This window comes from Tinamus guttatus, unplaced genomic scaffold (assembly GCF_059628265.1).
Source record: "Tinamus guttatus ecotype Peru unplaced genomic scaffold, ASM5962826v1 Tinamus_guttatus_pri_ptg000446l, whole genome shotgun sequence".
Taxonomy (NCBI): Eukaryota; Metazoa; Chordata; class Aves; order Tinamiformes; family Tinamidae; genus Tinamus; species Tinamus guttatus.
The window spans coordinates 756827-771486 of NW_028288980.1; the positions used below are offsets into that span (position 1 = coordinate 756827).

Consider the following 14660-nt stretch of genomic DNA (forward strand, 5'->3'; position numbering starts at 1 on the left):
GAGAAATACTCACTTTGGCTGTAAGCTGATGTAAAATTAACAGTATGGATATCCTAGCAGATTATCTTCTGGAATTCGACTTTGCTAACAAAACAGCACAAAAACAGAGCTGAAGTGTTGTTGTTGTTGTTGTTACTGTTTTTCCTTCCTTTTTTTCCTGGTTTGGGTTTCTCTGCCATTCTCAGGTCTCCCCCACCCTCCATTTTCTACCAGTACACAATGCCTTTTCAGAAAGGCCAGAAACTATCTATTCCAGTGAGCCAGTGGGCAGCAGCCTAGCAGGAGCAGAGTGAAGGTTTCAAATAGGTGCCTCCCACCCGTTAAAATATGTCCATGCAGTTTGGCCCTTACTGTAGTATCTTGGGTCCCAGGAAGAAAATTCTTCAGAGCCTCAATTTTACAGTTAGAGGACAAGTTACATGCCTCTTGAATTCCTCTGCTTGAAGAATTCTCTGCTTTTAAGTGTCTTTCCCTTTCAGTTCTCCTAGGCTATCCCAGACTGTGAGGTCTTTATGCTTTGTGGCCTCCTGAGGACGAAATATTTCTAAGCTGAGAAAATATTAATATATTTCTCCCAGATTCATTAAAATGAGGAAAGAGACCCCGGTACCCACAAGACAGGTCTGGAAGAATTGATCTGTTCTTGCTTTGTCTTGGACTTAAGTAGAGTAATTGCAAGAAATTATTGCTTGAATCTTGTGTTGTAGATGCCAAGAGGGAATCTGGAGACCATTCACCACCGAGCTCTAGTTCTTGCTCAAATTCAGAAGTGGCTGAACAGGCAAGTGGCACTTGTTTATTCTAGTCTTCCCTTCCCCACTCAGAGCTGTTTGAGAGACAGTCGGCCTGTTTCTGTGGTGCTGAGCCATGGTGCTGAGAAGGGAGGAAGGCTGGATTCAAGGAATAGACTTTTCGGTGGAGATGAAAATGGTTCCTGAGGCTACGAGCCAAAATTCCAGCTTTCAGCAGTCCCATCTGACTGACACTGCCACTGAAGGGCTTACATGTGTGCCAGGACTGGGGGGGCAGAAGGAATACCTTAGTCTGCTCTCTTCTCTGGACATTTAGGGCATTTTACAAAATAACATACTTTTTTCATAATGTAGTTGTTTAATCCTTTTTACAATTAACTTTTCAGAAGTGGAAGTTGCCTCACCAGGTTGAAATGTAGTGACTTACTCTTTTCTGTGTTTCTTTTGGTTTTGTTTTTCTTTTATTTTTTCTTTGAAGTGAAAGGCCTGTCTCTCACTGTCCCATTGCGGGGTTTGAGAACCGACAGGACTATCCTTGCACATCTTATAAGGCAATTTAAATGGCTTCTTGCCCAACCTGTTATTCACATTCCGTCATGTTTCTCCTTTCCTCTAAAGGGTTGTCTTTATTTTTGGATGTTGTAGCTATCCAGTATGTAAACTATTTAATTTATTCTCTTAGGCTTATGTTCCGGGAAGCATTTCAGTGTATGAGGAAGCTGAGAATCAACCTCAATCTTCTGTATGATCATAATCCCAAGGCAAGTATGCCCAGCTCTTTTGTACACTTTTCCATATCCCTCAAGCCTGGAATCCGTAGACTTTTAGCAATAGACTCTAAAGAGCAGGTGGTGCTGACAGTTCTGCTTTCAGGAGGGATGACAGCTCTGAACTGATGTTCTTATACAAGCAGATTGGGTTTAGCATTTCTTTCATCTTGCCTTTTGAAAGAAGGTCCTTAAAATTGCTCTCCTTATTTCACTAGTTCAGAATAAGAGTAGTAATATTTTGTTTGTTTCAGGTATTTCTGGAAAATGTGGAAACCTTTATCAAGCAAATAGATTCTGTGAATTACATCAACTTGTTTTTCACTGAACTGAAGTGAGTATAATTCTGCAGATGGGGACATGCATATAGTCAGTGGTTTTGAATTATTTTGCCTACATAATGACAGCTCTGTGGTGTGGGTGCAAGGACTCAGCCAGAAATCTGGCATGATGAGTCTCAAACACCTCAATAAATTCAGAAATTTCAGGCACAATCACTGTCTTGTTGGCGAACTCCAGCTTGCAGACATTCAGTATGTTTCGCTAGCAGAAGATCAGCATCTGATTGATATGAGATTTTTTTTGTTTTATTTTGCTTTGTTTTCTTTCCAATTGCTGCACAAGGGTAAATGTGAACAGAGAAGCATCCTCATAAGGAAGGGAGAGGAAGACAGCATTTCCTGTTTGAAATCTGAGGGAAAGATAGTTTCTTGAGTTTCCTATAGGGGCACCCTTTACCTACTTTTTCTCTCAGAGACTTAGGAACAAGTGATGTTAAGCCATTGTTAGCCTCAGGATTTCTCAGGCTTGCTGTATTAAGTACTTTTTTTGGCAGCGGGAGCTGTCACTCGGTTTCTGTGTTTTATTCTCGGTTTTTACCTTATTTTTTATTCTGAAAGCCCAAGAAGTAGCTTGGTTTTCGATAGTGTTCTGTTTCTAGCATATCCACAATGCAAAAATATCCATTTCAGTGGAAAGCAGTTGTATCTTGAGAATCTTGCCTTCTGATTTTTTTGTATTCACAACTGAGTACACTCTGTTGTGGACTGAGATTTGGTTGGAAGGAATGAAAAACAGTGGAGACATGTTGGTTCTGCCAGGTAGCATGGCAGGTTGCCTATCTGCACTGAGTGAGTATAGGAACTATTATTGTTGTGTAGTCATACTCTGTGGTATGTGTCCTTTACTTTGTGGTGGTTTATATGATGCAATGTGGTTGTACTCACAGTATTTCTTTTTATTTAGAGAAGAAGATTTCACAAAGAACATGTACCCATCTCTGAATGGTGGCAGTCATGCTCAGCCACAGCAGCATTCAGGTCCAAAAAAAGTAAACCTCGTGTGTGATGTGATGAGAGCTGCCATGGAACGCATTGACCCTCATAAGTGAGCAGTTCCTTATTGTGGGTGAAGGAACAGGGACTTCAAGGAAGTCATTTCTAGAAAAGGGAAACTCTTGTTGCTGTCAGCTATTTTACTTCAAATCCTTTGAGGGGGGTTGTGTTCCACTAAATTTTTAGCCAGATGTTTTGTGTGCTGCTGCTACTCCTTTCCTGGAAAGCACGATTAGTGATTCCACAGGCAGCAAAACAATTTTTCCCCTAAGAACTACATAGGTGGGGTTATTATAAGATTTTTAAGAAATACTGCATGCAGTTTGAAATTGCAGTTGAAGTCTTTGTGTGATGGAGGGTAGAAAGACATGAGCAGGATCATCTTGGGGAGATGCTGGCTTTTTGGAGATGACCTTTCTGAAAAATCTCACATGCTTTCTCTGAAACTGGATTACCTCTGTAATCCTGATGTAAACCTTTTTGCTGCCTCTTTTTGAATACCTTGCTGAATACCTGAGCAGCTACCCCTTTATTGCCATCTTCCTTGGATAAATCAAGATTTTCAAGGGCAGAGTGAAATACATTGTTAAACGTTGAAATACATTGTTAAACCATTTTCAGCTTCAAATTTGAAACAGTGGGTAGTGAAGCAACAGGGAGTGGGGTGCTGCTGAACCCAGGTAATGTTAGATACCTTTCCCTGAAAACTTTCAGAAAAAAAAGAGAAAAAGGACATCCTCTTAACTAGAAAAGCTATAAGATATATGAAATATATGAAAGGGGAAATAAATTCCTGGAAGGTTTTCTCTTCAGAGAGAAGAAAAAAAAAAAAAACTATTTTCAGGCAAAACCTGATTTGGAAAACTCTCTTCCAGCAGGTGTTCTTTCCTTCATGCTAGCTGGCATGGTAAAGCAACTCACTGTACTCCAAACACACCGCAAGTCTTGCAATATGTTAGGGGAAACATGCTAAGTACAGTTTTCTTTGTCATGTATTCTGTTCTTTTCTCTTTCCTGTGGTCTGTGGTCTTCCTTGAAGGGGAAAAAATAGAGTAACTTGAGTATTTTTGATGCTAAAATAGGAATAAACAGAGTCTTTCTGACATGTCATTTTCTTTTACAACTTCCATTTTCTTCAGATACTGCCTGTCAATACTGACATCGTACATAAAGAAAAGTCCTCCAGAACTGGAAACTGCTCTCCAGAAAGTTCATGACCTTCGAGGTGTAGTATCAGGAACCTAGAAGTGTTGAAAATGAGTGATCCTTTGTGATAGATTTTGTATGGGGTTGGGTGATTCTGAAAATTACTTTAAAGTGCTTTTTTGTGGAGCCTGTCTTCAAACAAAAAACATGCTTGAAACTAGCCGTGTGATAATAGAACAGCAGCAGATCAGTTCATATGCAAGCGATGTACTTGCCTTCAGCTGATCCTTTGCTTTAGGAATGTCAGCAAATAGCCCTGGATTTGAGCTGTTCTCTCCATCAGGGCTCTTTTTTTTTTTTTTTTTCCCAGACAGAAATAGGAGCTTTCTGTTTTAGTTCCCTATATCTGCAACTGGCAGGCTCCGTTTTTGTCCTATCCTGATGCTTCTGACTTACCCTGGCTGCACACTTGACAAGTTACTGTGCTTGGGCACGGCCTCAAAGTTGCCAGGTTGCCAGGTGGAAAGTTCCTACAAGCAACCCAGGCAAAATAACCCTCCCATAAGACAGAATGAGTGGTTAGATGAAATAAGTTTGGTTCTTATCTGGTATTAAGAAGGTGTTAGTGCCATCCCTCCCTCAGAGAGGTGTTTCACTACTGGTGCTGTAATTAATCATAGGTTTTTTTTTTTTTCCTTTCTTGCTTTCTTTCATTACAGAGAATATTTCCCCAGATGCCACAGCCGTGAGTGCAGAGGAAGCCCTGAAATACCTGCTTTTCCTTGTGGATGTCAACGAATTGTATGATTACTCCCTGGGGACATACGATTTTGATTTAGTCATCATGGTGGCAGAAAAATCGCAAAAGGTCATGGTTAAATCACCTTGCTGGTTACCCAAAGGTTCTTTGTAGTCTGTGGGTGAAGTAGGGCTGTTCTAGAGCAGCACTAGCCAAGGAGGAGACTGTGATCCAGAGCGTTATGGCCCTTTGCCTTAGCATCCCTGGATCTGTGCTTTGTGGAGGGTATCGTTTGGTTGGATAGTGGCTGTGACAATAGCGAGTGCTTTCAGCAGGTTTAACTTGCAGTTTCTCTGTGGGAATGTCAGTCAATTTATCCATGTCTTCACAGAGATTCCTCATGTTGGAGAAGAGCTTGCTGGCCATAAAATAGAATATCCTATTTGTGTTAGTAAGGATGAGTTTTCGTGACCTTTCATTCAGATGAAATTGATCAGCTTTACAGCTGCAAGTATATAGAAAATAGCAGGTAATAGAAAACAATATTTGATAGATGAATTCTTTTGATACTTCAATTTAAAATATCATTGAACATTAGATACAACTGAAGTCCCCATGGAAGCCTGTTGATTTAAATTAGGCATTCCTGGCAAGAATATGTAGAATTGATCTTTTAGGGTGACTTACATTTTAACAAAAAAAAAATCTTTGTAGTGGACAGTTGCATATTAATTTCAGAAATGGGATTGTAAGTAAAACAAGGATGTGATCAGATAAGCTCAACTGCTGTTTTTAACTATTCTTGGCAGGATCCAAAAGAGTACTTACCCTTCTTAAATACCCTCCAAAAAATGGAAACCAATTATCAGCGATACACAATAGACAGACACTTGAAGAGATATGCCAAAGCTCTTGGTCACCTTAGCAAATGTGGTAAGTTGTCCTGCATGTGCAGTATCTCTAAGGAGAAATTCTGCAGTAGAGCATTTCTTTGTATAGGACCTTTGGAATAAAATAGCTGAAAAAAGGAGCTCCTCTTGGTGCATAGTTAACTGTATTCCGCTCCATCTTCTTATGATATAGTTAGAAGCAGGGAAAGAGTGATCTGAGTGATCTTGAACAAGTCTTGATTTGTTCTAGTTGGGGATGTGTTGTTAGTAGCTGATATTGTTGGCAAAAGTAAGGCAAATCTTGAGGAAATGGATCACAACAAATGTGTTTGTTACACCCAAGTTAAACTGAGCTCAAGATGCTTCTTCATGTAATGAACCCACACTTTCTAGCAAGCATGAGAACCATATGTATTCTTATCTGTTGCTACAGAAAAATAAATTGTTTCCACAGGTCCTGAGCACTTCTCTGAATTTCTGAACTTGGTGAAGGATCAGAATCAGTATCATGAAGCTTTGAAACTGTACCCACCTGGCACCCAGGAGTACAAAGTGCGTGAGCTAAGTGAACCTGCAGTGTGATGAGCAAGTTTTTAATTCCCTTGTGTCTATGCACGTCTCCAGCACCTGGAGTGAGGGCAGGAGTGAGACAGAAGCTGCTTGAATTCCAGCTCTGCAAGACGTTACTCTCCTGTGTGGGCTGAGATACCATGTGCATCTGCAGCTTCTCCATAAAGCCTGTGAGCTTTGAACAGCCCTGCAGCAGCTCAGCCTGTGCCTGTGTGGTTGCAGGGCCTGCTTCTTCCTTCATGCCACAGTTCAATTCCTGGGATAAGCTGTTCAGGAAGATGATATAACGAAAATTGCTCATCTGAGTAGGGGGAAGGGTTTGGTTCCATGCATTCAGATGGTGCCAGGGAGGAGCAGACCTTTAAAGCCAAGGGCTGCGGAAGGCAGATTTCCAGCCTCCACATAAACCTTTAAACGCAGGCTGCTCCAGAACTGTAACAACTAACTTGCTTTGCTGAAGATGAAAACATTACTTTGATAAAGAAGTGTAAAGTACAAGAGATAAGAGTAGCAGTTTGCCCAGCCCTTGGCTTGGAGAGTTAGGTACCTCCTCCTGTCTCTTGCTTCAGCTCTGTGTGACATGTTTCCATGGCCATCAACACTAGGGTTGATAAAAACCTAGAAAACCATAGGGATATTCTTCCCAGATTTCTTTTCTGTAGAAAAAGATAACCTGGGTTGAGAGCCAGTTTTATATATATATATATATTTTTTTTTCTTATGGACAACTGCTGCTAACTTTCCAGCTGATCTTTTTTTTTGTTCTGTCTTTTATTTCTGTCCCAAAGGACATCAGCGATGCCTATGGGGATTACCTGAATCAGAAGCAGCTGCATGAAGAGGCTGCACTGATATTTGCTCGTGCTGGCATCTTTGCCAAAGCGCTGGACTCCTTCCTGAGCAGTGGCAGCTGGCAGCAAGCCCTGTGCATGGCCTCACGGCTTGGTTACACAGCAGACAAGCTGTCCAGCCTGGCACAGAGCATGGCAGGTAGGGCTGGAGAAGAGGAAAGATGCAAAAGTCGGTAAAAAAGTCGGTGCTGCTTTGAGTTCAGTGTGATTTTTTTTTTCTCCCTTTTTTTTTATTTTTTAAGGAGAAAAAAAGGTCCCTGTTTCCCAAAGGTCTGTATAATTGTACATCACCTGCTCAGGAGCTGAGGTGCTGGGTACCCATGACTTGCCAGTGTAGTTGTAGCCTTTGCTGCCCCACACAACCTTGTTCTTAAACTTGTTCTTTGCAACCAGTTGCAGAATTGCTACTCCAAAATGCTTCCTGCATCAGAAAGAGGCCTGGCCTGATTAAACTCAGGGGATTGAAAGACTCTGTAAAGCATCTGATGTGACTAAACTCTAGACTTCGTTGATGTAATTTATCAACAAAGATTGATACACTAGACACTGTCCTTAAAGGCTGTTGGATAATTCAGTGCTGTGTTTTCATATTCTCTTCTGAAAGCTTGCTAGAAACCAGGGCCAGCTGGTACCTGCAGGGCCATGTTCAGTCCTACTGCAGGGTAAAAGATGCGTCATCTCAAAGAGTTTGTGCTCGCTAGGCACTGTGATCCACCTGCATAATACTTTTATCACAGACTTAGCTCGTATTTCAAGGGAAATGGTCTCATTTGGAGGCAGATTTTACAAAGCCCACTTTAAGCTGCGGGAATATGACTCCTAGGAATATCATCTTCCATATTTGGATATTCCAATATCTTTTTTTTTTTTTCTGTCATTTAATGTAATCTCAATCCTTCATATGCAATCAAGGTATGTAGTTCACTTTTTTTGTTAACAGTCTTACCTTTGACAACTTTCCCAATGCACATCTTAAATTATAAATGCAATTCAGTAAGATGAATCGATACAGACTCTTTTGGATAAGAGTGCTTTGCTTTGGAAGTGTTTTTTGTTCGTTCGTTTGTTTTCCTACCCTATGTATTAGTGTCCCACTTTTACTTACCATGACAGACAAGCAAGTGCCAAAGTTGATCTAGACTTTTAGGGCACTAGAGGCCCTGAATCCCACAGGCCTGATGCTTGTGATGTCTACAACACAGCGAGCAGGGAACAAGCTGCTCCAAGCAGACAGCAGGACTGTGACACCCTGAAGAGAAGTTTCTTCTTTATTTCCTTCCCGTTCACTTAAGAAACAAGCAAGCTTTCAGAAGGGCTTTGGGGAGCCCTTCAAAGGGAAGACTGCATAAGTGTGTGAACAAGTAGAATGTGCTTCAGTCAGGAGGATTTTCCAGTACCCCAGGACTTTCTTTTTTGGCATAAAACTCAGCAACTTTGCAAAAATTGAACTCTGACCCTGTTTGTTTATTTTTTGTAGTAAAACTGGTTGAACAGAGGAAGCACGCAGAGGCGGCCATACTTCTGGAGCAATACACTCAGGTAACGTAGCCACTCCCCTGCCTGTGTCCCAGGAATATGTGCTGTCCAAAAGCCAACCATCCGTGTGCTCTGTTGTCCTGGACCGTGTGTGACCGAGTAGGGACTTGACTGGTGTGAGTGCTGACCAGGAGGAGTCTGTGCAGTCAGTTCTGGGGAAGGCCGAGCTGGTCAGGCCATGCAGTGAGCAAGGAGTTGCAGGATGCTGTGTCCCTGCGTTGTCAAGTCCATGTAGCTGTCTTGGCTTTGGTAGGAAAAGCTTTTGTACCGGAGAGTGAAGCACACGTCCTGGAATAAGGAAGACTTAGTAGTCACAGCCCCTTAGCCGTACAGCAACCAAGCGACCTTGCTTTGCTCTTTTTTAGGGACTGGTGTGGGTTGCATGAATAGATGTTGGAAAACAGGCAGCTGTCATTGTATGCATGGATGAGGGGAGCCACAGGAAGGCTTGCTCAGAGCCGTTTTGGAGCAGAGCAGTGATTGCCGTAGCCATGAGCTCCATCAGACAGAGCTTTACTCAGGCAGTTGGTAATGCCTTGCCTCATGCCCTGCCCTGTGTTTGTGTCTGCTTGCCCTTGGGCTCGCGATGTGTGCCACGCAGGTGAGGCTGCCAGTGCAGCTCTGCAGAAGCTGTAGGACAAGAGGAAAGGGAGAGACCTGCTGTGGCTCCTGGTGGTCTTTGAAGAGACCTTGAAATTGGCCACTTACAAGTTGAAGACAAGAGTAATGCCCAGAAAGATGCACTTGCTGTGATTTTTGTTGCAGATTACACCCAAATTGCAGACTCTGAGAAGCTGGCTTCATGCTTCTTTTCCATATAGTGAGCTTATCTTCTTATTGCCCCTTTGAACATGCTGTGGGTGGCCAAGGCTGCATTTTTGCACAGTAGTTTTGAACAGAAGGGGAGAGGGAAGAGGAAAGAGGAAAAGTCTTGCTTTGTGTTGGTTTGTGTTGTTTTTAATGTCAGGACTTCAGAAGTGCCTGGCACAGTAGGGTTTGCCCATGCTGACTGGGGTACTGCTGTGTGGGAGAGTGCATCAGGACAGATGCTGCTTGAATGTCTGTCACCAGCATCAACAGGAGATAGTAAACAGCACATGGTTGCCCTTTCCTTCCAGAACTATGAAGAGGCTGTTCTCCTGCTCTTAGAAGGGGCGCTCTGGGAAGAGGCTTTGAGACTGGTAAGACATTTCAGAGCAGGAAAACTAACGTGAAAAGATTATTTAGAGTGCGGGAGTAGGGGAATGGGGTCTGGGTTGCGTCCTTAAGTAACCCCCTGCTTGCTTTTTCTTATCTTTGTTACCCAGATTCACAAGTATGGTAGGCTGGATATTCTGGAAACCAACTTCAAACCTGCCCTCCAAGAAGGTGAGTCTGTGCAAGAACCGAAGATTTGCTTGTGCTGTGGAGGAGGAAGGAGGTCCCTCGTGGGGCTGTGGGAACCTGCATCGCTCCGCTCTTGGAAGCTGTGTGGGTGGCTGCTTTCATTCCACCCTACTCACGCTGGCTAGTTAGCCACATTTGGCCATATTGAAGGAGGCTGGAGACTCTGAGGTGTCACGGATACTTCATAGCTTAGTTGTGCTCCTTCTAAGCTTTTCTAAGGCGCAAGATCACCAGCTGCAGTGGGATTTGTGTGTACGAGTCCATGAACAAGCAGGACTATCCTTGTTCCAGAGCAAATGTGTGGAGGCAGAGCTCTGGGTGGAGAAAACTCTCTGTCCTAGAAGCTTTTGTGAGAATGTCTTTTAAAGTATAATTTGATACTATGTTCCGCTTTCATTCTAGAAAGGCTGGTTTGATGCTCTTGGAGATTTTAGCTTCTTTGAGCAACTCGTGCTGTGGGCAGTAAGCTCTATGAAATGAGGTGGGGAGAGTGCTCATCCTGCTGAAATGCAAAGGGGTTGGCCACAGAGCACTCTGTTCTTCCTGTATCACAAATAGACTTTTGTTCTTCAGGTGCTTTTTGTCACCTTAGCTCAGGCTGCACCTGCGTGTGTCTTGTTTGATGGACTCCTTTATTGTAAACTTGGAATTTCCTTATATTTAAGAGTCCTTTTATGCATTTTGCACTTGATTTATGAATTTACTGAGGGAGAGTTCTGTTCAGAATGCTTGAAGTTGTGTATAAATGGTCTTCTAGCACACATGTTAAGATGTTCATACTCTGGACCTGATTGTCTCCTTGAACAGCTCAGAAAAGTCAGATGATGTTCCTGGATTCTCAGAGAACAACCTTCCTGCGCCATAAGAGCCGGCTGCAGGTGGTCCAAGAGCTGAAAGAGAAGGCCTGTGAGGGCCTGCAGGGTTCGTACCGAAATGCATATGACTCTCTCCAGCATAAGTAACTGCCATCATTTTTCCTTTGGGGTTTCTATTTGCCTTGTGAGTCTTGTTCCCTTTTAGCCTCAGTAGAATCCTTGGAACCTGCTGTGGGATTTTTAAATGGGCATTTGCCCTGTATAGCTTGGGGAGAGGGCGCAGGGACATGCAAAAAAACAGCCTTACAAAGCACTGTGTTCTCCCTCCATCCACACCTTGCACTGAGATGCTGTCTTCCCTCTGGATTTGCTCTTTAATAATCTCTGTTGTCAGCAGGGCAGAGCAGCAGCATTCTCCTCGCAGTTGCTGTTTTCTCCTGTGTGCTGGTTGAGCTTGGCTCAGAGCCATGAGGCTCACAAGTGGCATTAGCTAGAAAGACTCTGCCTAAGCTGCATCTCTAACAAGCTGCATAGATTACCCAGATTGAAAAAAAAAAAAAAACCTCTGAATAACTGTGGCCTTTTTCCATACTGTGAATATTGTTTGTGTGTCTTGCAGATTACGAAATGCCAAATTGCCCAGAATTGGATCTTATCTCTGAAACCAGCAGTGTTGTGACAGCCAGTGACATGAACAGCAAATATTCACACAGCAATTCAAGAATATCAGCGTAGGTATCTGCCTCCAAATTAGGCAGTGGCTGCCCTAGCATCAGCACTCGTTTGGGAGGGCAGCTTGCTCATGCTTGGCATGCTCCTCCCAGCAGCTGTGCATGCTTTGAATACAGTTTTAATGACAGTCATTTGGTGGTTAATTTGGCTCTTATTGGGAGGGAGAGAGCACAAACGCCGGAGGCAGAGGTGCAGCAGGAGCCGAGTGCCCATGTGAGCAGCCGCGGGCGCAGACTCTGGGCAGGAGCTTTGTCGGTGCCAGGCACGCTGTCAGAGTAGCTGCAGGAGGCTCCTCACTGAATGCAGGAGGAGTTCCTCAGGCAGTCACGGCTTCTGTGCCAGGCTTTTTGTTCTTTGACATGTTTTCTGTTTGATAGATGGACGTGGCAGCCCAGCTTCGTTCTGTTGCCTTTCCACCCGGGTTGTCTGTGTTGCTTTTGAGCGCTCTCTGGAATATGAGCGGTGTGGCATGGGGTGTGGGGTTGTGCCATAGGCTGGGGTGGTTTGCAGGGACACTCCTGGATTCAGACATGGTGCCAAGATGCAGCTGTGCATGAAGTATGGGCTTTGTAGAGCACCAGGGGTGTATTGGTTAAGCAGCACAAGAAACATTCCCACTGGATATGTCGGTTTACATGGTGCTCCCCCTGACTGCGGACAGTAAGGACTTGAGGAGTTATGTGAAAATGAATGCTGAATGAATGCAGGAATTAGGAGCAGGGAAGACAGCTAACTCCTCCCGATGAGGTGTCTTCTGCCCAGCCTTGTTCGCTTCCCTTTGAGTCTGCCCTGTTACAGCTCGTCTTTGGGTCTGCATGGAATAAATGTCCTCCCTTTCCAGACGATCATCAAAGAACCGGCGCAAGGCTGAGCGCAAGAGGTACAGCTTGAAGGAGGGGAGCCCTTTTGAAGATGTGGCCCTTCTGGAAGCCCTGGGAGAAAGTGTCCGTGCTGTCGAGACTGTAAAGGGTAAGGCATCTGGGTCATCTTAATCCACCATAGAGCTTACAAAACAGCCTGAGCAGTGGGTTCCCATCAGGAGACGGGTAGGCTGGGAAGATGAACTGCCTGGCCCATCTACACGGCTGCCTGTGGCAGGCCCTGGTTTGGTTCATCTGTCTGTGCTGCAGGGAAGCACCCGGCAGCGTGAGCTCTCCACTGCTGTCTGGGAGCACAGAGAGATGAGGCTTTGTCTGTGTTTGCTTCACATTTTCACTTGGGCACTGGCTAGGGGTAGAGAGCTGATGTTCTGAGTCACTGCTCCCCTGTTGCTGCCCTGACACCAGAGCAAAGCAGCTATTTATTTAGTGCACTTGCCTTAATTCCCACTGCTGGGCTTTTGTTCCCTCCTGCAGGAGAAATACACGTCCTTCTGAAGCAGCTGGTGCTGTTTGGGTATGATGAGCAAGCAGGGGAACTGCAGCGAGTCCTGGAAGAGGTTCTGCACCTGATGGAGACCTCACTGCCCGAAATCTGGAGCGCCGAGCTGCAGCAGAGCGCGCTCAACCCGGTCCGTGCTGGTGCCTGCCGCGCAGTCCCACGTGTTCATCCACTTTTGTCATTCCTCAGGAAACAGCCCCGAAACTTTCTCTGGCATTCCAGAGCCGACCTTTTCCGCAGAGATCAAATAGATGTGCTGTGCCATACGTTATAAGATGCACCTTCTGAGTTGCTATGCACTGGATACATAACAAGCCTGTTATGTTCCCTAGGGGTGGTTGGTTACACTGAACAAGGTCGGGTTTCATAAAGTTTGTGTCATCTTGTCCTGTGATTTCTCCTTGTACGCCCAATCTTCAGCAATTGGTAAAACACAGGAATGCCGTGTCCTTTCCTAGGAGTAGTGGTTGAAGTGTCAGTGCAGGTTTTATATACAGAAATAATGGTTTGTGCCTGCTGGAGCATGTGTGTTGCTTCTTCTTGCAGGTCCTGGGACCCAGTTCAACTGCAAACAGCATTATGGCTGCCTACCAGCAGAAGAGGATGGTGGCTCCTGTTGTACAAGGTTAGTTTAGGCTCTTGGTCAGACATGGGTGTTGGATATGCAAGTGTATCCAGTGCTGTCATGCCCTCGGGTTCACTAGTGTTGCTGGTCACCAGCAGCTGTAGCGTATCTTCAGCTAAAGGAGTTTCTTACGTTTTTTATGGTGTCTTCTCCCTCCTCCTGGCAAGCAAGTATTGGGAAGCTTTTGTTTTATTTACCTTGAATTCCTATGTAAAAGCTGTTGTCTGAAATGGATTCCTGGCTTCCTGTGTAGGCTGTCTCTCATAAGGGATTGGGAAGCTTTAATAGCTTAGTTCCACTAATTGATCAGCAATTTCTAATAGAAACTGTTCCTAACACTAAGTGATAGAACTTAAAATGTTTTGTTCTAGAGGGCTTATGGGAAATTTTCTTTGGTTCAGAAAACTCAAAGTCGTGAGTTTGGCGTGGCTGGAGGGCCCATAGAGTGATTGCTGTGAGCATTAGTGCTGGGCATTCTTCACTGCAGGCAGATGGTTGGTGGCTGAAGAGAACTGCTTCGTGTCTGAGACAGAATTCTCAGTTTCCTTGGATATGCATTATATGGTGAACTAGCTAGTGGGTGGTTCTTGAAGCTCTATCAACTGCTACCTTCTGCACTCACCCATTTCCCATTTGCCTTTCAGATCCAGAATTACTCATTCCACCAAAACTCAATAAAAATATCCAGTGGAAACTGCACCTGCTACAGTAATTAAAAGCCACGGATTCCCAACGGACTCTGAACTGTAGCTTTTCATTTAATTTCATTACATTTTTACAGAAACCCTTGTTGTCCTGGCCTTCATGATGCCCCCATGACTGGTCTCAGGGTTGTGCACATCTGTGGTCCCTCCAGTTGATGTAACCTAGCCCCACCTTCCATCCTGCTAGCAAGGACAGACACCCCTGCCAGTGCACGGATGGGTGTAGGGTTGGTGGATAACAGCATGCACAGTTCTGAACGCTGCTGTAGTAGCTAAACAAATGAACAACACTGTGTCTGCTGCCCTGAGTTATTGCCTGAACTGCAGGTTGTCAGTAGTGGGTCTTTACCAAGGGCACTGTGCTACATCAGCATGAATGATCTTGCTGCACTAACAGCAGCTGCTGCACTGAGAATGGTGTCTGTTGGCACTA

At 44.3% G+C, this 14660-nt stretch overlaps 1 protein-coding gene across 1 annotated transcript in view; it reads left to right on the forward strand.

Moving 5' to 3' along the window:
* Nucleotides 1-14307, forward strand: part of ELP1 (elongator acetyltransferase complex subunit 1) — a 28634-nt gene extending 14327 nt beyond the window's left edge. The window contains exons 19-36 of the mRNA XM_088532001.1: nt 708-781; nt 1435-1513; nt 1774-1853; nt 2765-2905; nt 3993-4078; nt 4719-4867; nt 5548-5671; nt 6083-6180; nt 6987-7188; nt 8527-8588; nt 9704-9766; nt 9893-9953; nt 10779-10892; nt 11406-11517; nt 12360-12487; nt 12874-13028; nt 13445-13523; nt 14168-14307. Coding sequence (XP_088388127.1) covers nt 708-781; nt 1435-1513; nt 1774-1853; nt 2765-2905; nt 3993-4078; nt 4719-4867; nt 5548-5671; nt 6083-6180; nt 6987-7188; nt 8527-8588; nt 9704-9766; nt 9893-9953; nt 10779-10892; nt 11406-11517; nt 12360-12487; nt 12874-13028; nt 13445-13523; nt 14168-14235 — 1875 coding nt within the window. The 3' untranslated portion in view covers nt 14236-14307. The remainder of the gene's footprint in view (nt 1-707; nt 782-1434; nt 1514-1773; nt 1854-2764; nt 2906-3992; nt 4079-4718; nt 4868-5547; nt 5672-6082; nt 6181-6986; nt 7189-8526; nt 8589-9703; nt 9767-9892; nt 9954-10778; nt 10893-11405; nt 11518-12359; nt 12488-12873; nt 13029-13444; nt 13524-14167) is intronic.
* Nucleotides 14308-14660: the final 353 nt, after the last annotated feature.